The sequence below is a fragment of the Cinclus cinclus genome, chromosome 6 (genome assembly GCF_963662255.1).
Source record: "Cinclus cinclus chromosome 6, bCinCin1.1, whole genome shotgun sequence".
In the NCBI taxonomy this organism is placed as follows: Eukaryota; Metazoa; Chordata; class Aves; order Passeriformes; family Cinclidae; genus Cinclus; species Cinclus cinclus.
The window spans coordinates 19,440,024-19,465,019 of NC_085051.1; the positions used below are offsets into that span (position 1 = coordinate 19,440,024).

Genomic DNA, 24,996 nt, shown 5'->3' on the forward strand with positions numbered 1-24,996 from the left:
CATTAAATAATACAATAATTATTTAGAGTATGGAAACTCTAATTTAATGTAATCATGAAAGAGCTTTCTCATTTCATTCTTTTTCAATAGTGTTAGGAAGAAACACATGTTGACTTTCTGCAAGTTTGTGCTTCTCCAAAACTAACACCTAATTTCCTCTAACCCATTCTGTCAGCAGGGGAGTACCACACATTCATTGGCATGTGTTCCTCCTGGCAGAGGAATGAAACACATAATGTTTTTCACATTTAATTCAGGATTTTTGTTGCTGTTGTTGCCATGCAGTTTGTCGGCCAAGCATAATCTCCTGGCAGGAGAAGACAGACAAACAAGATAAAGAGAAGCAGTATACTTTGATTGTAGCCCTTAAACTTTTTGATTTAAGCAACATCTTGTGGTCCTATTGCCAGTGGAAACAAGGAAAGTGCAAAAGCATAACACAATAAGTATTTCTGCCAAGAAAATAAAAAAGAAATTACATGGAATGATGTCCAGTACTAATTGTCCTTTTAGCAGCAGTTTTCAGATTCAAAAGTGGGTAGAAACTACTGAATGCTAAGAAACTCCTAACGAGATTTTACAGCATCAGGGAATCAGAGCTGAACTCAGACTTGCTAACTTCAAGTTGCCTTAGCCATGAGATAGGTGAAACACAACTTCAGGATTTGAGTCCTTTTTGGTAAGAGCACTAAAGCTTTTCATCAGATTCCCAGCTTTCAAATCCAACTACTGCTGTAAGCTGGTTTGGGCACCGTAATGATTTGAAGGTCCTAAAAACTCCAAGGTGTCATATACGACTTTCCAGGAAATCATTATTGATGGAAGATAGTCATTATTGTCTCTTCTTCCCAGCTTTTATTGGATTAATCTCCAGCCTTTAGCTATGGCTGAATAGAGAATGATTTAGTGAAAGAGAAGTGACTAAGGACCATGAGAACACCCAGGTATCTTCCTGGACAACATGCCCAGTGGGAGAATCTTACCCTCTGATGTCAAACAGTTCAGCCTCAGTTCAAGAAAAGTGCCTTCTAAGTGTGAGACCTGAACATCATTCTTCATCCTGAAGAGCTACAGAGTAGTACTTTTACCAAAAATGTATGGGAACTAATGGGAATAAAAAGTTTTCCTGAGGTTTTCATAGTTCTTTGAAACAACCCACTTGGGAAAAAGTATTTAAAGTGTTTTGTGTTTTCATCTATTTAGAATACAAGGTGCAAGAGAACTCTTCTGTACATTTCACTGTAGTGGTTCATGTACAATAGCAGTACTGGGTGTATTAAGACCAAAAAAAAATCTTGTTATTTATATACATAAGTGGTCCTTGAATTTTGTTCTGATTCTGCCTTTTAGTGTTCTTGAAGAGTCCCAAGTGAGAGTGACATGCAAAGAGACAAGGGCAGTAGAGAGTTCTGAGAGCATGACATAGATAAAGCAGCAATGGATCTAAATGATGTCAGACATGAGTATGTAGGTTAAAAAAACAAACCATGGTTTATTTAAATGTGTAAAGTACTTGGAGGGAAGAAGATTACATTGTACTATGGCAATACAGACAGCACATACCATAACAAGCTCATCTGTCGTAATGAATTCAGGCTACTCTTTCCACACTCTTAATCCACTCAGTCACACAGATCTTTGGGAGAGGCTCACCATCAATTTCTCCGAGGAACTCCACACTACAGATTAATTTCAGACAGAATTTACTGTCCTGTTTCTGCATGTCAGACTCAGGAGCAGAGCATCATCCTCCCACCAGGGGAGATAGACAAAATATGGCAAAATTTCTCATGCACTGAGACTCTCTGTCATGGGATAAGTAAAAGTAGCCCAATTAAATATCTGATCCTAGGACAAATTACCAGGCTGTCTGCCTTAACCTTATCCCAGATGTGTCTCATCACTGGGATGAGAAGCCTAAAGTAGCAGAGACTGAGAGAGATATTATATTATAAAATGCCATTTCCAGACTCAGATTTTTATTTCATGTTCTTCTCAATCCAGTCTTTGAAGGGAAGAGCTTTGGTGTAGCCACTGTAGAGTTCTCGGCTGCAAGTTTTATCATAACCCCAGCTCACTAATCCCATCAGGTACCACCTTAGCTCAGGAGATGCTTTTCCTGGCAGAGTTATGGCAGCAATCCCACCAGTCTCAGCAGGGCAGATATTAGAAAAGGCTGTGTGGTCTTGTTTGGCACAGAACATACTGTCAGTGATGCTGACTTGTATCCCATTATCCTCATACTGTTGCTCACACAACAGCGAATCCACCATCTGAACAACTCCCATGCGGATTGTGTCATTCTTGTATCCAGGATCTTTAATGTCAGCCAGTACCTTCCAGCCAGTAACCATTATCTTTAAATCCTCTGTGGATGAGGTCAAGTCATGAGAAGATGACAAGCAAATGGGTTGAACACGACTACTGATCCTGGCTTTGTCCAAGAGCTTAATGACAGCTATATCAGAATCAAGTAATATAGGATCATAATTGGGATGCACTATGATGGCAGAAATCTGGAGAGGAAACAGAGTAGGAAGAATTGCAGGGTTAACAGCAGTGGCAGGTCAGCAGCACCCTTTCTGTACTACTAAAATACATTTTAGTTTATCTTATATACTTCTCCTCTACCCAAACAAACATCAAACATCTTCTGGCTTCTTCTTCTTCTTCTTCTTCTTCTTCTTCTTCTTCTTCTTCTTCTTCTTCTTCTTCTTCTTCTTCTTCTTCTTCTTCTTCTTTTTCTTTTTGGCTTTCAGGAAAGTTTTTATTGCACTTTTTACTCAAAAGCAGTCAAGGACATTTTTTAGTAATGTGGGGAGTTAATATGCAGTTCAAGTTTTTCTATTTTGTACTGAAAAGATTTTTTCTGCCATGACACCTTCAGCCTGTGGAGTTTGGCTGGGGTGGGCCTTGAACTAAAATGTTCCTTTCTTATTGAAATGCACCTGACTTTCCGCCAAAAAAGACTACTAGCAATACATTATATGATCTTGGGGCCAAACCTTTACGGCTAATTTCTTTAGTGAAATGCTACAAGTACAGATAGGATTCTTATCTGTAATATATTTTCCTATCTATATCTATTTTCCTATTTTCCTATTTGTATATATTTTCTATATTTTTCTATCTGTATATATTTTCTTACAGGAAAATAATAAAAAAATGAGATTAGAGTAAGAAAATAAAAAGGAGTCAGGAGGGAAAGAATCAAGTTAAGTATGATATTTTGGATAAATTTCATTAATTAACTCAGATACACACCCCACACTTCCACCAAAAAAGAGACACACATACCCAAAATTGTTGTATTTATCATTTTGACTTCAGCCTTTCTAGTTCTGCTTGAAAAAAGCAAATCACTCTGGTGATTTGGTGCTATTTTTAGAGCTGGAGTCAGAAATAAATTTCTTTTCAGTTTAGAGCTGTACAGCCTTGAGGCTGAGAAGTAAAATGTGCTCATGGCATCAAACCAGAATTTAGAGCACAAGTGTTTCCCTCATAAATTATGCTAATCAATTTTGACAGTAGCTGGCATCTCTTCTACTTTTTTACTGGCAATATCACTCAAGACATTATGGCCCATTGAACCTGAGCTAATTTCTTACTCGGGGTGAATGTATGAGTTGGATGGCTTCGAGGAATTCAATGAACTACAGCATGTGCCCTTCTTATGCCATGGCACTCGATTCTCTACGGATGCATTTCAAAGAACAACATTTAAGAGACGGCATTGCCTGAAGGATGACCTTTTTCTTCCCATACAAGACAGATGCCATCAGCATCTACCTGTACTCATCGCTTTTCACTCCTGTTGTGCTTACTCACCCTCAGGTTCTGGATGGTCTTTTCATCCCTGTCATCATCTCTGTAGAATTTGCCCAGAACCACCTTGAGCTCTGCTGTCTTGAGCACGATGGTCTTGCCCAGGTCAGTGACACAGTGAGCTGCCACCACCACAGTGCGCTCGTTCACCAGGGCCCCGCTGCAGATCAGGATCCAGGCCCCTTTCCGAAGGCTGTTCTCCTTCACCCCGCTGGCTGTGCGATAGATGGCTGCTTGCCATGGCCACCTCATAGAGGCCACTGCCTTCTTAAGGGTGATGTTTTCTGCTTTTCCACAGACTGAGGAAACATGAAGCAAAAAGTAGGCAACATTTTCTCCCCAATAGAATCTGAGCATTACTCTTGATTCCTTCTTAGAATGTGCTAAAAGAAACGAAACTGCAGTGATGAGTACAAAGAGTTGTCTAATTAGCCCCTGTCTTTAACCTGCAAAATTATAGGAGTATTTCATATTGCTTTTTAAACATATTCATGTTTTCCATTATTATCTGAATTCCTGTGTAAAGTAGGAATGTGGATTTAGCACTTGAGCAGGTGAATTTTCACAGCAAACTTATTGAGTTGCACTGTAATGAGATAACCGCAGAAAGAAATGGAAAGAACACCCCTGATTTTTGTTTCTCATAGAACACCATAAAGCCACAGTGCACTCAAACTCACCCTAGGCAGTCACAGTGCATTTTTGAGGCCTCTCCTGGCACGAATCTTTGCACAGGTCAGTTCATGCTTATAAAAACAGACTTGTCTTGCGACAAGAATGTTGAAGCATATGCATCTAAATCAACGGTCATCCTGGGGAAAAGAAAAAGCCCTGCCTTCTTCTAGGAATATTTCATCCATGCTTTGACATGGGGTAAAATCCCCTACACCATGAAAAGTTTACTTCACTTGAAAGAGTTACATTGCATGGTTGCATTTTTAAGTCTCCTTTAGGAGATTTTTTCTCCTGGTGTATCGTGTGTGCATGTCCATAGTGAAAGTGATACTTTCAAAATAGGTGATATGATCTCAAAGTAAAATCACAAACAAGAACAATAAAAATTTGTTTGTTGTTAGGATCTACTTTTCACAGCTTGCTTGATGACAGTAGTGGGGTTTACCAAATCTTGTGACATTTTCACCCTAACTTAGTTTAGGCACTAGCTTCTGATTAGATTTTATCTAGACTTACAGTTTTGCAGTATGAACCCTTCCTCAGCAGGGTCTATTAAAGGAAGACCCTCTTTAAAATTGCAGACTCTCCCTTCTATTGCTTAAACTTTGATGGTTTTGTCAGCTGTGTGCCAAAGTATAAAAATGAAAGAAAAATCCCATTTGTAGTAAATAATACAGAAAAATGTGAAGTGGTTGTAGGAAAGCTATTTCAAATCAGGAGAAAGACTCACTATACCTTTTGCTCAATAAAAGAGTAGAAAAAATTAATGGCAAATTACTATTCTGGAAGCCTGATCACTTTGCCATCAAGTGCACAAGTTCTACTGGTGGATAAAAAGACACATATATCCTTCAAGCTTTATTGCTCCTTTCTCCCAGCTGGAAGTATAGGCAGCCTACACTGCTATGACTCCCTAAATATCTGAGATGAATACACATCCTGTTCCCTCATTCACCCAAGAGATATGCACTTTTTTTTTTCCCTTGGAGACTCACTTGGAACACACACAGGGGCTCTCCCACTCCATTTTCCTGTCTTCAGGCAAGTCCTCCTGCTGCTGCCCAGGCGGCGGTAGAAAGGGGAAACACACTCATACTGCAGCTGAGTGTGCAAGTGCTGGTACCCTGGGGGCAGCTCTCCAAATGGCAGTGCTGGCTTCTTGGTTGGATAGATTTGAAGCTTTTGCTTGCTGAATGCAGATGAGTAAAGTTGATGCAAAGGTGTTTCTCTGTTTCAAGGCACAAAGAACACAATAATTATAATATTATAAAAGCAATCATCACTGTAATTATCACCAGTTGTGTTAAGTATAATTTAAAATCATATGAAGTTTGCTAATGAAAGAATAAGGAAAAAATATAATTCCAGCATAGTTTAGCAGTACTCCCAGCTATTCTATTTACATATATCTGCACACATATATTTATACATACATATGTTTATACATATCTTATTTGTGTCTCTTTTTTCATTTTACAGTTTCTGAATTGAAATCAGTTTCCTCTGAATGTAGAAGTTTTTTCCATTCACAAAAAGACTGAGATACTATTTTTTAAATAAAGAAATTACACCTGAATTTGGCATTGTCATAATTAATTCTCAGTAGAGGGTAGCTAGGCACATTTTTTCTCTAGTGAATATTTTAATAGACAGTATTAGGAATTGATTCAGATTAAATGATGTTGCTAAAGTTGCTTGATTTAGCAATTAACAGAGGTAATTGCCTCACCACAGAGATTTCATAATTTCATAATCACTCAACTTCCACTTAGAAATTGTACTGATTAGCTGAAACAGGGCACATAATTAAGAAATAAATATATGCACCAGCATAGATATGGACCATAAGCTTGACTACAATTGTACTTAAATTTTTATTATTTAGAAGGTGTCCCTTGCTTTAATGCTTAAAAGCTCATATCTACCAAAAAAAACCACCTTTCTTATGCCTGAAAAATTCAGCAGGAAATTAGTTTCCCTTGAGATTTCTGGTACTGCTTAATTCCAGAAAATATTTTTTTTTCTCATGATGTATTCATTTTTTTATCACAGGGAGACACAGACACCTCCATCATATCCAATCTATGAGATGATATATAATAGGAAAATAAAGTTATAAAGAACAAGAGCAGTGGTAACTCTCTTGTATTTTGGAAGAAGGAGAGCTGCTGTAGTTGTACTTAGTCTGCCAGGGTACCATTCCAAACTCACAGGTGACTTGCAATATTGCATAATCTAGACTTTACCTCACTATTGACCTATTAAATAGAGATTCTAATTCAAGGGATTATGTAGAGATTCTACTTCAAACATGATGGCATCTCATGTTTGTACATAAAACAGTCCACAAACATGAGATGACATTATCTCATGGCATCTTATGGATGGGAGGGCATGTATGTTCTCTCAATACAGCTGGTGTTCATATCTGAAACATAAAAGACTTGTATTCAAAAGTTAATAGAGAAATTTCAGCAAGAAAAATCCCCTAATGGCTACTAAAGCCTCATGTCAGCTTCTCAGGGCCATCTCTGCAATCATACATCACAGACCTGGTGAGCAGCAGAGTGATTGGGAAGTATATGCTTGCCTTGTTCCTCAAATCTTCTCTAGGCATCTGCTACTGGCTGTTGCCAGAGACAGGATATGGCTTGAGCTGGACCTTTATTCTGACCTGACATGACTGTTCTTAAGACCAAAGATGAGGACAGTTCTTGCACTGAATCTAAAATTAAATGAGTCATGTACTTCAAAAATAACTCTGAAATGAGAAATTACTACTTGGACGAAAATGAACCTGAAGATTGCAACATAGCTAATTCAGATTGGGTTTATTTCAAGAAATCATTAGAAGGGTAAGCCAGGAAGGGTCTAATCTTTCATTCCTTCCTACCCTCCTCTCCCTCATGCCCAGCCTATATGAATTGTGCTACATTGCTTTGGATGGTGAAACTTACTGGGAGCAGATTGTATTGCCATACCCTCTTCTCTCCTTGTGCTCTCTCCGTGCACTAAGATGGCACATGTTCATACTTTAACACACATAATTTTCCCCAAGAAACTGTTCTTAGACTGTTCTCATAGTCTGTCACAAGATTACAAGCAGAATTCCAACATCATCCGTAGATTGTGCGTCTCTATCTGTGCATTTCTTCCTGGCTACCTCCAGCAACCTGTGCTTAATCAGAGCTCCCCTCCCAGCAGCTCTCATTGCTCATTTATCAGTGGGTTTGTAGGAATTGCTGCTCGGGCAGGCTAAACATATGGAGTGAAAAGGAGAGGAGGGGGAAAGCAATCATATTTTGTTCTTTAAACTGTAGTTGAGATATTGCATTCTCACCTTGACTGAACCTGCATTGGAAGCACTTTCTGTCTCACCAGGTCAGAGATCTTTGGCTCTCTGCAGGCTAGAAAAAATATAATGTTGCACAGTACTTTTTCACATTCACAGCTCAAGTGCTATGGTTCATACACATTTCCAACCTTTCTTCTCACTAACTATAGTGCACTGGATTAAGAAAAGAGGCAATTAAGTTACGTGCATTAAAATAAAGATAGATCCTAGAACCTAAAGCCTGGGAAAAACAATTCTTCACAGTTCACAAGATCTATCCCATTTACAGCAGTGGAAGCTACTCTGCACTGGCACTTTCAGGCATGGAGGAAGATTTTTTCCATCATTCAGTGTGTCTGAATGCCACACTTGCACCACTATGGATGATGCTTTTATATCAGAGCAAACTTTTCCAGTAATGGAATGATATATAAAAATACTTAATTTCCATCTGTGCAGCCCCACACAGCTAATCCCAGTGACAGCATACAGAGAAATGCTGCAGGATGTTATGAACTTCTAAATTTGTGCACTTATGGAAGGAGTTGAAGGCTCTGATTCAAAGGAACACTTCAGAATTACCTGAATATGCATAAAATAACAGAAAGGAGATCTAAGATTTCTAGTTTTGCATATTCAGTTTACTTACTTTAAGAGTAGGATAAAATATTAAAGTTGAAATAACTCTGCCAGGGTCTCCTTCCTGCTGCCCAGAATGGAAGAATAAGAGTCTTGCAGGATGGATTTTTATCTGTATGCCTGAGCAGTTCTCTGTGTAATCTAACAATATCTAGTTCTTTATGATTGATATATATGTTAAACATTATGTCAGTATCACAGTAAGCATCAATAAAGATGCTTTCCACAGATGATTATATGCTTCAGGGAGAGATTGTTTTCATCTAAAACAACAGAATAAGGCAAATTCCCCAGGGGAAAAACATATTTCCTTATATTATCATCATTTCAGTTTTAAAAAGTCCATCTGTCAAGAAATTGCTTTCATAAAATGAATTTAGCAGTTCCTCAGCCCAAATTCATTCATTCATTCGTTCATTCATTCATTCATTCATTCATTCATTTATTCGCTCACTCAGGGTTTAATACACACTTAAGAGAATAGCTCCTGGTCAAGAGCATAGGATTGAAAGGTGTGATTCAGTGTTTTCATGAATACTTATAGATTAATCATATCTTCAAGGCTGCAGTGTACAGGCTGTGCCTTTTGCATTCATGACTGGTCCCATTGTTTTAAAAGGATTGTGAAAGGACAGTTATTCCCTATGACAGCAACTGATTGTTAACGGTCTCATGAGACAATAATTTCATTCTATTTCAATTCCCTCCTGATCTTCTTTGATTTTGATCTTATGCAGGTTCAGTCTAGAATGAGAATAATAAGGGTCTCAGGGAACATTCCTTTCCCTGTTTAAAGATGGAATCTTCTGGAATCATTGACATCTTCTCTGAGTAAAGCAGCCAGCAGAGCTGGCAAACTACAAAACTCAGTATCAGGTATCAGCCAGACAACTTACTCTTAGCAAATATGATTGTTTGTCGAGTGCACATGATATTAAACATCATACAGTAAAACCATAGCAGCTTGTGTGAGTTGTGGTAAAAAAGTTTGTAAACTACCTTTTATGCAGATTGGTTGCTTCCCTGACCATTCTCCATCGTCTTGGCAGGTCCTTTGTTCATTGCCACTAAGAACATACGAGTTGTTACAAAAGAAAGCAATGACTGTGCCGATTTTTGCATAGCGTCCATTCAAGAGCCCAGTGTCTTCTACTACTCTTCTGTAGCCATTGAGTGGGCCACCAGGATCTGAGCAGTTTTTTTCTTCTAGAACTAATGATAGGGGACAAAGATAACCATTTTATCAGGTTCACTGCATTATTTTCACTCATCACATTGCTTGGCATTTCATTCAGATGTTACTAAACAATCTACACTTTATTAAAAATGCCTTTTCAAGACCCATCTGGGATCCCTGTCTTTGAAAATGTCAAATATTAAAGAAGAACTTATAATATAGAGATGTCTGTTTATAATACACAGTTTAGTCTCACTGAAAGCATAAGGTTCTCAAATTGGTAAAAATTCTCTAATTGTTAAAACCTTAATAAATAGCTGAAAATCTTGAAAAAGAACCCTGACTTTCCATTATATTAATGTCCCATTAATATTAACAAGGCTTCTTTGATAGCATAAAGGACTGCACTTAAACTATTTGCAGGAAACAGGCCCTGGCATTCTTTTCCCTTTTCTGTATTTTCAATACTTCACTGCACTTAATAAAACTAAACTACTTAATTTTGCTTTTATGTATGGTTGCATTTTGTTTTCTTAGCATTGAGAGAGATATCTCAATAATCCAGGGAAATACAGTAATTGAAAGAAAACACATGTATATATTTACTGACAATAAAAATTTAATATTAAAAACTTACTCATGCTATATTCTGCCTATAAAACCTATTCTAGTTCCTCCTTCCCAGTATTTTCCACTTCTTTTTAATTCTTGTTTTTTTTGGGGGAGTTTTGGGGTTTTTTTCCTCAATAAACTTAGATTTTTGGCCTAAATCTAGAGGACAGTATTCACAACAAGATGCTAGAATATGAGTTTTCCTTTATTTTTAAATCCTCTTCTCTTTCTATTTAGCAGCTGACAAGGTGCTTTCCCACCCCCCCCCCCCCCCCCCCCCCCACCTTTGTATTTCACCTCTGTTTTCTTGTCAGGACAACAGTAACATGCAATTCTGTTTAATTTCTTTGCCTGGTGTCTCAGTGCATGATAACCAGTGAACAGCTAGTTCAGACAGCTGGTGTTGGTGCTGCTCACAGAGGACCCAGAGGACTGGGCCATATCAATTGACCCAAAATTACCTCTTTGTATCATGGCTTCAGGCTTGGCTGCCTGCTGAGCCTCAGTTCACAAAAGCACCAACATAGAGCACTCGGACATTTATTTAAATTGCTGTGAAATCAGCACAGTTACAGTGCAAAGGTATGGCCCTGTCCTGCCACAAAGTCATACCTTTGTGCCACCAGACAAAGCCCAGCTCAGCAAAGTGTGTGATCAGCCAGCCAGGCATAACAATGCCACTTCAGTGAAGAGCACGTGCTTTTAACAGTGAGTACAGCATTCAAGCTAAGTCTATATTTCAGTGTTTTCTTTACAAGACTTATATTTTAACATATGCTGAAGGCTATATATGTACTTAAATACTTTTCCACGAGTTATATACAGTAGACAAAGATTTCTGAACTTCCTCTCCATCAGGAGAAAGAGAAAAGCAGAGCCCTGTCTCCTTTTCATTTGGCTCTGTTTTCCCTCTCTGTACCTCACAGGCTCTCTCACTTGTGAAGCATAAGTGACTGATAACTTGATAGCAGCTAAAGACTACAGAGAATCCCCCACTGAATAATGCTTTATTTGCAAGTTGCCTTCTGCACTGATGGCTGGCCTGGAGGCATCATCTGATCAGCAGACTGCGTGTTTCCAAATGTACCAAAAGCTTGACCACGTAAGTCACTTAAGGCCTTCTCTTATTTCAGTACTTTGACAGTAATTGTCTTCTTCCTTAGGTTCAGGGTTATGACCTTTTTTATTTATTAAAAACAAAGAGAAAACATCTGGGAAGGAGAGACCTAGCACTTCAGTGACTGCCAAGTCTAGAGACAGCTGTTTCTATAGATCTTTAGCCAGGGCCATCATGCAGCAGGGACTTGGCATGATCCTGACATTACATTTACTGCAATTGGAGACTTCTCTCTAGACAGAAGAACACCTATTGCTACCTCTTTTAAATGAACTTATATACAGCTGTTTTACAATACTCCACCAAAAATTTACATTGTTTGACATAATACACTTATAAAACACTTTATCAATTGAAACAAATTATTCTGGAATACACTCTGCAATGCAAATCAGCTAAAGGAAATGTAAAGTCTCTTTGGATGACAAGAAAGAATTTTACAGCTGAACCACTGTGAATGGTAAGCATGCCATCCTGCGCAGTCAGAATGAATGGATGTTTCTTTTTCATCAATTTTTGTCTAGGATGGGATTTGAAATAGGAGTCTAGTGTTCACACAGTAAGCTCCTATTCACCTCCACAGAATGCACCAGGCTGCTGCAGAGAAGGTTTCAGACATACAGAGTAAGGGAAGTAACTATTCATTGCTGTACTATGTCTGTCACTTGGCTTTTGTCCTAGACATTTTCTCTCTATGTGTAAGAAGAACGATTTCTCTCTATGTGTAAGGATTTGAGGTTATTAGTTTTCAGTAAAGTAATGTTTCAGTCAGACTTTTATATAAAAAAGTCTTGCAGGCAAGGGTGCCAGCAGAGTAAAATAAGAATTCCTACTGCTTCTTAAAGACAGGAAGACAAAAGGACGTGTTATGTCACAAACCTACCAAATTTCGAGTGAGATTTAGATACTCTAGTTTCACGGGAATACATTGGCCAAAATATTTGATAAGAATTAAAACTTAAAGTGACCTTACCACATTCAGGATGATGTGTTGACCAAATCCCATCAAGCTGACAGTAGGCAACACGGCTGCCTTTTAAGCTGTAACCTGCGTTGCACTTGAAGTAAACCTGGGCCCCGTATTTAAAGTCATCTCCTTCCACAATACCATGAGCAGGAGCACCTGGAGTCCTACACATCACCACTGACAGTTCAGATATTTCAAAAAAATCCACTTTATTACAAAAACAGGACTGTGTTAAGGTGATTCTTTACTTAGAACATAGAAAAACCAATTACAATGGACACAGGAGTCAAAATTAAAAGACCAGATTATGCTGATCTTTAGAAAGTTATTGAGACATCAGCTCTAAACACACTTACATCCCACTTTTCAAAACCTATCTAGATCCATTAGATTCAATAGGATTACTCTGAAGTGATTTGATCTGAAGTGATCAGAATTACTCTGCACATGACTATGTGCATAAGTGTTGGAATCACTAGGGCTCATTTGCTCAGAATATTAGTACTTGAAATACTTTCCATCTTAACAAGGGTTTTGAATGAGCTACCGTGCTTGCTCAAGAAAAATATCTAGATCCTTAAAAGCCTTATACTGAATTGCTTTCAAATGCCTCTTTACATTTTATATAGATTTTCAGATAACATCTCAGAAATTAGAAACCATAATTATTTATGTAAAGAAAACATTAACATAATTACATTAAACTGGGATATTTACCCTTTTCACAGGATTTATTCTATTGGGAAAATACAGATCTATATAACTACTGCAAGTAGTAAATATGAAATTAAGCATCAAAAGCAAGATTTCTCTGACAGCATCAAGCCAACCATGCTAAGGTCCACCCAGCACAGAAACCTGTCCAATTATGGTAAACAGTAGATTTGAAAGAAGGACTATAAAAACAGAACAAGCATGTAGAATACTTTCCTGGCATAATGTGTCAGCATTCAAAAGTCTGAAGCTCAAGGACTACCTGAACAACAACGGTATTTCTGGTACAACATATCTGGCTGATAATTTTTATCATTTATTTGTCTTAGTATTTTCTAAACAAAACCACATACTTGGTGTCCATAATATCCTGTGGCAATGAGTTCTACAGACTAAGTGCAAAAATTGCACTGCTCTCTTTAGTTTTGTTTCTAGTCTGCCACCTGATAATTTTATTTGATGCTCTACTTTCTTCGTTATGAAAGGCAGAGAATATCCATGCCTTATTAACCTTCTCCAAGTCACTTTTTACACTTTTTAAGGCCAGTTTCCTGTATGTAGAAATTACATGTGTATTTCTGTAGGTAATGTAGGAAACACATGGTTTATTATCTACACAGTTGTCCATCTCTTTGTCTCTGGCTTTGCCTGGGCCATTCATGGTGAAAAACTGCGTGGGAGAGGGTTCAGTGCAAGACTGATAGATATGCATACGGGTTTTTAACCTGTCACCTGTGGTACTCTGCTGACAATAGATAGATCAATGCTAAAGAGATCATCCCTACTCTATGCTTTTAGAATTTAACTTTTCTGCTTTGCCTCATAGCCAGTTGCTTGCTAACCTGCAGCCAAAGTTTTATGCTTAAAACTTTCAGAGGAAAACTTTTCTAAGGCCTCTGCCCTATAATTCTTACCCAGAGCACACATAAATGCATCCATTTATATGGATTGTGGACCATCCAATGATTCACATAAAGAAGACATCAAACAATGAGTGGGAAGGATCATTTTTGCACTAATGAACAAAAGTCTTGGCAAGAAAAACTGTCTAACAATTAAGCATTAGAGAGGGGGCTGGACTATAATGTTCCTAATCAAATTACATCCAGTTAGGGGAGGTCAACATTTGCTCTCAGCTTCAAGTATTCTTCACCAATGTCATCATTAGCAAAAGAATAATGATAATTTAAAAAAATAAAAATAATAATTCTTAGCCCTTGATGCTTCTCATGTGGTATATACATATATATATATAAATATAGGTAGATAAATGAAATTCACATAGATAAATGAAATAAATGAAAATTATATAAATTAATATAATGAAATAAAATAATATAATGAAATAAAATAAATATATTTATTTATATATATAAAAATAATATAATGAAATGAAATAAATGATAAATGAAACATAAATAATGGGAACACAGAATTTCTAGGTGTTTTAAACTCCCAGAACACTCATCTTCCCACTCATGATCTGTGTATTTCTAGTCAGTCCCTCCACATCTTTCTCTGAGCAGCAATCTATTTCTCTACATTTATATTTCTCCCTTTCAATGTGATGTCACACTCAGCCTGTCAAATGAGAAAACTAGATGAACCATCTGTGCACCTCTCAGACTTCTACTTTTTGTCATAAGTACAGGTTTTCTGTTTTGCTTATGGTCCAGTCCAGCTCTGCAGAACAAATATTTTGGTGCTTTTATTTTCTAGGTCCATCCTGGAAAAAAATGCCTCCAAGCAACACTTGCATACTAACTATAAATATCTGTTCTTGTTCAGTCCCTAAGTGCTTAAGAGATTTAGTTTCTTGTCCTTTTGATTCGTTTGTTGCCAGACTTTCTTTAGGTTCTCTGTGCCCCTGTGAGCCAGCTGGAGCAACTCTGGTTTTATTTATGATGCAAATTCAGTATTTCATACACAGATTCATTTAGTATTGAACTATGGCCTAGAGCAGAGCACATGGAGACAGAAGGTCATGAGATCTAATCATAGCTAAAAAAATGTGGTCATAGGTAGGTTGCTTCATGTGCTGTATGTGACAAATGAGAGCACCCCTTTCATCACAGGGATGTTACAAGCATTGGCTCATACCCACTTGTGTCACAGAGCCACTGTAGGGTTTCTCTGATGGCAAAACACCTTGGCATTATTAATAGATGTGTCCCTTTTGTTACCCCTGCCTTTAGCTACTGATTGTCTGTTCTCTTGTAACACAGGGATGAATTTGCCACTGGAGGCAGAGCCACTCCATTAAGTTTTTTTCTATGGATCATTTTGTAAGCTCATTCTTTCCACAAATTAAATGTGGTTTTGAATCTTGAGATGTTCCCTACATCTCAGTCCCACAGCTGAGCTCTCTGTTTCCAGAGATATTATCTAGTCTGAAAGTGTCATACAGTTACTCCAGTACCTGCTTCTACTGCTTTGGTTTGAGCTCTATAGGTTTTTTCTTCTTCACTTTGACCTGCCTTTTGTCCCTTTCACCTAATATGTTTCAGGGAGCTCTTTTGCACCTTTTCCCTTCACTTGCGAACACTTCAGGCGATGGAATTTTGAAGAGTTACTATGAAAGGAATCCTAGTCCCTATGTGTTTCATCCAAGTCTTATTTTTTGTGGACACCTTCCCATCAAGAGTGAATTTAACTGGATTTTACATCTTTCAGAATGTGCAAGGTATTCCATTGAATTTTCAGACAGCCTTCTTTGTTTGAGATATTTTATTGAAGTCTTTCAACATTCTCTCCTGGTGTATGACTAAATCCAGCTCCCCAACAGACATTTTTCAGAAGTCAAAAACAAAGGAAAAGAACATTTTGTAAATGTCATTCATACCTAGTTCTGTCCTCTGGATACACATTAGCCTTCAAATCCAACCACACGATCTGACCCACATGTCTTCAGTTTCTAAGCTTTCTAAAGTATTTGATATGATTTCAGATTCCCCTGCTTAGGCAGGATGGACCTTATCCTACCATCACCTGAGTATTTCTGAAATCCAGTCCTCCTTCTGTGCATGGTCCAGCAGAGAGGGCTGGATCCCTCTCACAACTCTCACTCACCAGCAGCCATCCCCATCACAGCTGCACCACCAGCTGTACCTGTGCTTGGTCTACCCTGACTGCTACAGCACAGACAGGGCTATGAGCTGTTTGGACAGCACTTCCTTGGGAAGCAGGTGGTGGGCTGGCCAGGAGCACTCCGTGAGCTTGAGCCATTCCTAGGCCACTAGCTAGACTGCTCTGCTCCACATGAAAAAAAAAAAAAAACAACATTCCTACTGCCCTGTGACTCTGGCTTCCTGCCTTTGGGGCAAAGTTGAACATGTGTCAAGTGACTGACCTCTGCACCTTCCTCTTGGACCAAAGCCACCAGGAGCCCAGAAAATGGACTAGGTCTCTACAGAATTCTACTGTGAGGTGGTAATGGACAGCCAAATATGAAACACATTCATTCAAGCTCTGTCAAAAAACATCGGATCAACTCAGAGATTCCATGAGGGTCAGGCTGATCCCATTCTTCCCGCCAGGATGTCATCAGATCTACAAAGATACTGTGAATTTATATCCAGAAAGGTGATACTAATGTTAGGGAAAAATAATACTGAGAGTGATTAAGAGCTAAGAATGATAACCCTGCTCATGCAAAAGTTACAAACTATAATGATTGAAAAGGTAAAAAGAGAAAGGCTACATTAAAATGTTTAAAGGAGGACAAAGAAGTATATTCAAGCAGGATAAAATTAGGAACAGGATGATTTTTACTAAAACAATTTTATAAAAGTCTCGACAAATGTTGGAAAGGTATAGTAGAATGTAAGTAGAAATTTTATGAGTCTTGTCATTTGAAAACTGAAACTCCAGCTAAAAAAAAATAGAATAGAATTGTAGAGAACAGAGCAACATCAGCAAACACATCATGAGCAGAGAGATTTTTGTTCGGTTTAATTTTTTCCTTATTTTCCTACACACTGTTCTTGCTGTGAATTTCCACAACTGATCTATACAGGCATGTAGGTAACCCTTGCCACTTTAGGGCTTGAGGTGAATTTTGGCTTGATACAGCTCTGTAGAGTTCATAAGAGAGCAAATTAGGAAGGTATATGGAGGGGGTGGTTACAGCCTCCTCTGGCAGAAATGCTCAGTTGTGACAGCCCAGCTGTCAGACAATAAGAACCAGAGCTGCCTCAAGAGTTTATATCAGAAACTCACACATTCCTGATAAAACTTACTGTACTTCTTGCTCTTATTTTAGTGTCTTGGGAAAAAGAAAACAATTTCTGTCCTATAGGAAACATTAAAATGGCTTTGCATTTCATGGATAACTTTCCCCAATCTGAGAAAAATTTGACTAGAGGAACAGTAAGTTCCTGAATTTTTAAGTGAAATATTCTATTATTAATAATAACAGTACAAATTAATTTCCCTTTTAAATTATATGTAAGAGATATTCCTCAGATCAGAATTATCTGCCATTTAGAAATAGTCTTCAGGCTCATTTTATCACCAATGAGATAAATTACATGATCTCTTGAGCCACACTTTTCTCTCTCCAATATCCTTCAAATCCTGCCTGATGGAATTATCATTTGGTTTTGTCCCAGAGACTCTTCATTAAATGAACACTATTTTTTTCTGATGCCTTCCTCTCACCCACTTTGTTAAATAATATATAGCCCTTCATACATATAATTTATTATCTCTATATTCTGCACAACCTTTCAATAATATATTGCATACCTGAAATAAATCTCATTTCTCATTGCTGGTACAGTATAAAAGGTTTATATTTCCCTTTTTGTCCCTCCCTGAAATTAGGGGCAAGAGGGTGCATGGAATTTTGTTTTTAATATTGCTTACAAAGTTTTTTAATATTTCTACTTGCATATTCCCAAGTCAGAGTTTGGCTTTCAGTGTGACCCGTGCTAATGTATATAGCACATTTTGCCTATGTTGTATAGATCTGAACATTTTTTATAGAATCATTGTATGGTTTGGGTGGGAAGAGATCTTAAAGATCACCTAGTTCCTACCTCCCTGTCATGGGCAGGGAACCTTCCACTGGACCAGGTTGCTCAGAGCCCCATCCAGCCTGGCCTTGAACACTGTCAGGGATGGGGCATCCACAGCTTCTCTGGGCAACCTGTGCCAGTGCCTCACCACCCTCACAGTAAAGAATTCCTTCTTGTACCTAACCTAAATCTACCTTCCTTCTGCTTAAAGCCATTCTCCCTTGTCCTGTCTGCCCTTGTGAAAAGTCTCTCTCCAGATCTCTTGTAGAGCCCTTCAGGTACTGGGAAGTTGCTATAAGATCTTCCCAGAACCTTATCTTCTCCAGGCTGAACAACCCCAGCTCTCAGACTGTTCTCACAGGAGAGGTGCTCCAGCCCTCTGGTCATCTTCATGACCCTCCTCCAGACCTGATCTAACAGGTCCACATCCTTCTTGTGTTGAGGACCACAGAACTCTTCTGGGTGCTTGCAATGTTGTTTTTGTATGAGCTGTGCCATTGTGCTCAGTGGAGGACAAACACTGAAAATGGTCACAGAAACTGCACTTGGGGACCAGCAGGGGAATAAGAGCAGCTTCTGCTGTTATGAATCCTAGCATCTTTCTGCAGAGAAAGAGAGTCGTGGACTTATGTTTGAGCCCCTGGGGCCACCATGCTACCCAAACCAGTCTAATGACTGTCAGAGAAAGCCTGATAGACTGAAACTGAAGAAATTTAAATAACTATCCTCAAAAAGAGGACATTTTTTCTGAAGGAAACCTAAATTACATTCTGTTCCCCAGTGAGTGCTGTCATTACCCTGCATGCTACTAAAAGTTACAGCAGCCCCGAGCCAGAAAAACGCCTGCACAGGGAAGGATCCTGCACAGGGAGCATCAGGATTTTGTATCTGAGCTTTGGATTTTCATGGTTTCACAGCAGCAGACAACAAGTGCTCTGAGCTAGAGGACCTGGAAGCCTGAGAAACATGGCTCCAGGATCGTGTTGCTGGAGGGAGCACAACATGCAGAGTATGTGCAAGTGACTTTTTTTCCTCTCTGCAATTAAGAAAATAAAAATTAAAGGAAAAATCCAGCAGAAAATACAATTTCAGAAAATAAATTTCTTTGAAATTTACTGCTATGAAACCATTCTGACAGAAAACTCCCAGCCAGCTCCACCTACATGCACTTCATACAGCTCACTGATATTTGCAAAGGCTGCCTACAGCCAAGCCTGCTAAAGTCAATAGTGGTAAATCCCATAATGTTTGCCATTTTGACTGTAAGTCTGATTTGATCAAATTCTTTTCCTTGGTTTAAGTTTTGTTTAGATGGCAATCCTGATTACCTGAGTATCATGACATAACAGCAATATCTGTTTTTCCAAAAATTTTTATAACATTAGCATATCTGCATTTTACTGCTGGGGAAGCTACATCATGGAGTTATCAAGTAATTAACCTGAAGGCAAGCAGTGAGTGACTGGCAGAGCTAGGAACAGTCCTGTCATCTCCTGATATTCTTACTACATTTACACTTAAACTGGCCTGACTTTGTGCAGAAATTCAGCAGTAATTTTTATACCATTCAGTAATTGACATACTATTTTCAGCAGCAGGGTTTTGTCCAGAGGTGATGGAGCCATATGGAAGCAGATAGTTCAGAGTGCCTGAACACACAGCATGTGAGTTCAGGAGGGACCCAGCCATGAGCAGCCTATCAGTTAGTGCTGGGTATTGCGATTTCCTTTGCAAAGCCCCATGTGTAAAGAGCTCTTCTGAATTCAGACATTCAGAATTTGTAGTCTTCACTCATAACAGAGCTTATTTCTTAACCTTGGCCCATGAGCACTGTTGGTCCATGTAAATCTCTGATACCATTTATTCCTATGCTTATCCCTTCTCTCCCCAGAATGCATCCACAAGGTGAGGACGCCCCAGGTTCTTATGAGGTTTGCCAGCAAAGAAGAACTGCCACGGGGGAGGACTCAGATGGTTCTCCAGAGACATCTTTCTTTTGCAGCTTGGCATAGCAGCCAGAGATGGTTAATGCCTAACACATAAGCCCACAGAGACTAACTTTAGCCAAAAGCATAAGGACATTGGCTGTCAAAATATTTTTAGAATGCCTGTATCCTTCAAGAGGGAATGAGGTGAGGGATTCCTGGAGGCCATGGCTCAGAGTGCTCATACCTACTTTTCTACTGCTTCTCATAAGCAGTGCACAGGGCTTTCAAACCAGCATATGAGTTTGGCAATGGATTTGATAAAATAATCTGCATTGGGAGGTGTCAGGCCATCTTGCCATCCTGAGGCAGCATGACCCTTCTCTGCTCATGAGAGACCTTCTTGTATTAGATCACACACAGTACGAGGAAGGTATCCTGACCCCAGACTGATTATTTAGGAGTCCCAGTGTTCTTGTCTGGCTCCTGTCTGCCTTCAAGGTTCTCTGCATGCTGGGATCATGGGCATATCATAAGCCTGCTGACAGCAATACAGGGTTCATAAAGTCCTCTAGTGCCTCATAGAGCAAACTGTGTAAACTGTGGTGGGTATGTCCTCTCTGTGACACTGCTGACACTCTCTCTGAGCCTACAATTGTTTCATCTCGGGCTTTGTTTCTACAAGGAGCCCAACTCACAGTGATGGTACTTACACTCAGGAAAGAGCCTGGCATCTTCTGATGCTGTTCTCAAGAACAACTCTCAGCCCAACTTCTGAATAAATAGAGCAAACATGGCAGGATCCAGCATAAGGAAACCAACATTCTTTCACCGCCTCCCTGAACGTCCCACCTCTCCTACACTGGAGAGCACTGATGACTAAGAAGCCACACGAAGCACCCCAGCTGTTCTGCTCCAGATTCTGGCAAGAGCTGGATGTGAAAAGGAGCCAGAGAGCTTGATGGCATTAGCTTTGCAATGTGATCTTCATTCTTCCCCACAGCAGGAACAGACTGCTGGGAGCTGAACAGCTTTGGAGGACAGGTGGTCTTGGTCAGGACTCTGAAGAAAATGCTGTCTGGGGGTGGTGTGTGTTTACATGGGCTGTGCCTGAGGGGGCTGGTGATGACTAGAATGCTCGCTTGTCTTCCTTGATTCCTCTGAAAACTTCTACTTTTTGAAGCTGACAGGCTCTGCACTTTAGGTGAAAAAAGAATGTGGCTGCAACTTTTAGAACCAGAAATTAGAAGGGGGTGAAGAAGGAAGCCAAGAATGCTAAGGTTTGGATTGAAATTCAATGTTTTTTAAAACAAGACTCTCATAGCAAAGAGCAAATGCTTGGAAACACCACAGTAGATCCTGTACAGGAAAGGGCATGGAAACTAATGTGATAAAAAGGTGTTCCCAGTGATGGCAGTGTTTTCTGAACAGCTACAGCCACATATCAAAGGAGCTCTGCTCTTCTTGGTCATGTCTGTCACCACAGACTCAGCAATGAGTGGGTGAGCCTCTAGGCAGGGGCCCCAGGGGTACCTCAAGCCCCTGTGTTATCACAAGAACTTAGTCAAGACTAACCTCCACAGAAGTACTCATGCCATGGTGATTGCAATAGCTAAAAGAGCCAATATCCCTCAGGAACTTGGCCTTCAGTATAAAATACCAGTCCCAAAGGAGTAACAATTATTCCCCAAAAGTGTGCCCGTGCATTACAGTAGCCTCCACTTAGGTTGCTGGCAAGGGAGGATTTTTGATAAACTATCTCTGACCTCAGTCACTTGTGTTTCAAAAGAGAGGAAACACTCCAACTTCCTTTATGCCTCTTGTGATGTCCCAGGACACATCCTCCCAGCTCCATGCCCAGCTCCAGCCACAGCTCATGCCGAAGTGCTGGGACAGGCTATTCATTACAAAGGGCTTTGGCCTTAATTTATACCCCACGAAAGAGTCCTGGAAGTTCAAATTGCATCTCATTGTTACATTTCGCCAATCCTCACATTAATCTTGGAAATGTCAAAGGAAATCATAACAAGAGCAGCTGATCAACCAGCTCCAAGAACCAGAGAGGTTTCCAGTCCTGCTCTCTGGGCCTCTTTGCTTTTGCAGTAGTTCCACCAGCTAGGAATAATTACACAAAATTATGACGTAATCCCCACTGAAATCCAAATCTTTTCATTCCCTTCCAGCCAATTGGAAGTTTCCCCTGATGTTTTCTAGCTCCCTGCCTCTGTGAATGAGACCGTATCCATGAGAAAATATGCTTGGATCACTCACTGTGATTTATTCATCCGGAGGCAATTTGGAGGCTGTTGCTTACAATTAGCCACTTGATCTTTATCAGCATTGTTCTTAGCCCTTAGAAAGCTGTGTCTCTGGATACAACCTTTCCGGTACTTGGATGGCCTATTTAATTATAAAACTGGACCTGTTTGTGCATGGGATACTGGAGTGAATGAAATCCTAACAATCCTCAGTATTCATTTTCTCCATCAGTAGCAAGAACTAATATTTATCGTATGTTCCCTAATGTGTCCCATGGAAAAAAATCACAATATCATCCTGCAGGGGAGAGCGCTGTCTGCTCAGGGGGAAGATTATAGGGCAAGAAAGAAGTGGATATGCTCATCATTACATCAAATTGCAAATGAGAGAGTAAATAATCCTTTGGTGTTTCATTGTGGAGATGTCATTTTTCCAAATAAAGGGGGACAAGCCCAGGCAATACTGGTTGAAAAAGGCACTCTAAACAAATGCATATTGCTGTGAAAAAAATGTTTCTGCATGCACATTAACTGAAACGAGAACAATATTTAATGGTATAGATTCACCCTGGCATTGCTGACAGAATATTTCATTCAGCCTTTTGCAGGGATCTGAGCTGAATTTCATATAGGAAGGAAGATCTGGCATTGCCCATTTTAGAAAAAGACATAGAAATTACCAAGCATAGAGATGAGAGTATAGGGAAAAGAAAATGAAGGGAACTGAAAAGGAGAACAGTACTAAGGAAATAGCAGGACAATTTGATTGGCTGTGGAATGCATTTTCTGAGCTCTTGAAGAAACCAAAATGGAACTGGGAGTCATAAGAAAGAACAAGTGGGATTCTGCCTGGTCAAATTTGTCATCATTCCTGCCTCCTGGGGCCATTCTGCCTTGGCAGTGTTTTGCATCACCAGCAAATGGCATGGAAGACAATGAAATTATTCCCAGGAAGGGAAGAGTGTAAGGTAGCTGCCTCAGAGATGTTTGAGTGTAAAATCCTCAAGGAGGAACAAAGCCTTTTAATGAACTTGGGGGGAAGGGGAAGGGAAAGAACAAAACTGTAAGCATCGAAGAATGCTGATTATTTCAGCAAACTTTCAAAGTACTTTTAAGATCATCACAAAGCACTGCGAGAGCTGTGTATGCTTGCACCCCAGAAGTACAGTGTACCAGCAGTCTTCAAAGAGGACTGAACAAGAAGGGTAGGAGGGAGAAGAAAGGAAAAAAAAAGTTGTATTTTGGGAGAGTTCCTGCAATTGAAGCTTATGGTGACATGTTATGGTCATGGACACTGAAGAGAGGCCAAGCAGGAAAAATTATGACCTATTTTGTGCTTTTCATAGGGTTGTGCTTTGTTTTGGGAGGGCTGGCAGTTGCATCTAACCCATCACTGTATTCTGGAGAGGCAGGTTTGGTGTTAGCATCTGTTGCAGGGTGTGGGTGGGTCTTGAGTTTGGGGATCTCCCTTATGTCTTTGGTGCTGTTTATGGTTTATTTGGGTGGAATGTCAGTGGATTATGTTTATTCTTTGTCTTTACTGGCAGATCCTTTTCAAAGACTTGGAGAGAGTGCTTGTTAGGGTGTGGGACTTGTTTTAATTTTTGGAGGTAGTTATTGGGGGAGCTTACTAAATGCTGTTAGTTTGGAGTGGCTCCTGTTGATAGTGGGATATGTTTTCTGTTCAATCAAATTTTAGTTGAATAGCTGTGTTTTATTCTTTATTCTAAGGTGGGGGTGGTTTTGGTGGGGGCTGTTACTAATTTTATTTGTCATTTTGAAACTTGTCCAAAGGTTATCTGTTATCAGTTTTTTGCCGGTCGATTTACAGGCAGCTGTTGTTTAGTGGCTGATTCAGATATTTATAGCAATATCCATCCTCAGACATCAACATCATTTTTTTCTTAGGTGTTTCTGTCCTCCTATGAGGCATCTTGTCTGTTTGTGTAACACAAACTGCACAGCTTTAGTTTATTGCTCAGTGAATTAAGACAATCCAGAATTGATGTTAGGTTATCTTAAAGCACCACACACAGTGGTTGGTGGTTTGGCTGTTTCTCTGTGAGCAGTTCCAACATCCTTCTAACCAAGGAAGAAATATCCAGGAAATATACTGAAGAGAAAAGTGGGAGCAGAAATCTCTACCTCCATCGCAACCCAAGCCCTCCAAATTCCTGCACTAGGCACTAACCGATACAGATTACCTTGTAAACACATGATTTTCCAGGAAAGAAGTGTACTGCAGGGCAGTGAGTGTGTTGTGAGGCAGGATGGGGAGGCATGGATAACATCCTAGCAAACATCTATGCAGCATTACAGTGTTCTTCTGATCAGCTCAGTAAAACAAGAGAGGGCATTATGTCACCAGAACTGAACTCTGAAATTACTTATTTTAAACCTCTCCATATTATGTTGCCTCTCAGTGGCAGTTCCAGGAAGGTCCTGGAAAAGAGCCACCTCTGAGACCATTCTGTGGTCACACTATGGAGTTGCTGCATGACAGGCTAAAGGGTGGTGCTGTGTTAAGCTTCAGCCTCTAGCTCCTAATGGATCTTCAAAACCTAAGAACTGTCACATTGAGTGAAAGTTTTTGTGTGGGTCTCAAGGCAGGCGAGCTCTTGGATTGCAACAGTGAAAAAAGGCCACAAGCCTCTACTCCTTAGCAGGTCCAGGTACATATGCCCTTCAACAACAGGGTTTTTATTTCCCATCCCATACACATATGCCAATAGGAA

General features: G+C 39.5%; 1 protein-coding gene across 4 annotated transcripts in view; it reads right to left on the bottom strand.

Annotated features, from left to right (window-relative positions):
* Nucleotides 1-1,979: 1,979 nt before the first annotated feature.
* Nucleotides 1,980-24,996, bottom strand: part of PAMR1 (peptidase domain containing associated with muscle regeneration 1) — a 54,364-nt gene continuing 31,347 nt past the window's right edge. For 2 of the 4 annotated variants that reach the window (XM_062494615.1, XM_062494614.1), the window contains 5 exons: nucleotides 9,473-9,685; nucleotides 7,841-7,907; nucleotides 5,496-5,728; nucleotides 3,829-4,124; nucleotides 1,980-2,516 (listed from right to left, as the gene is read on the bottom strand). In XM_062494615.1, the coding sequence (XP_062350599.1) occupies nucleotides 1,980-2,516; nucleotides 3,829-4,124; nucleotides 5,496-5,728; nucleotides 7,841-7,907; nucleotides 9,473-9,685 (1,346 nt within the window). Of the gene's footprint in view, nucleotides 2,517-3,828; nucleotides 4,125-5,495; nucleotides 5,729-7,840; nucleotides 7,908-9,472; nucleotides 9,686-12,352; nucleotides 12,554-24,996 lie in introns of all 4 variants that reach the window. The other 2 variants (XM_062494612.1, XM_062494611.1) reach the window with 2 other exon arrangements.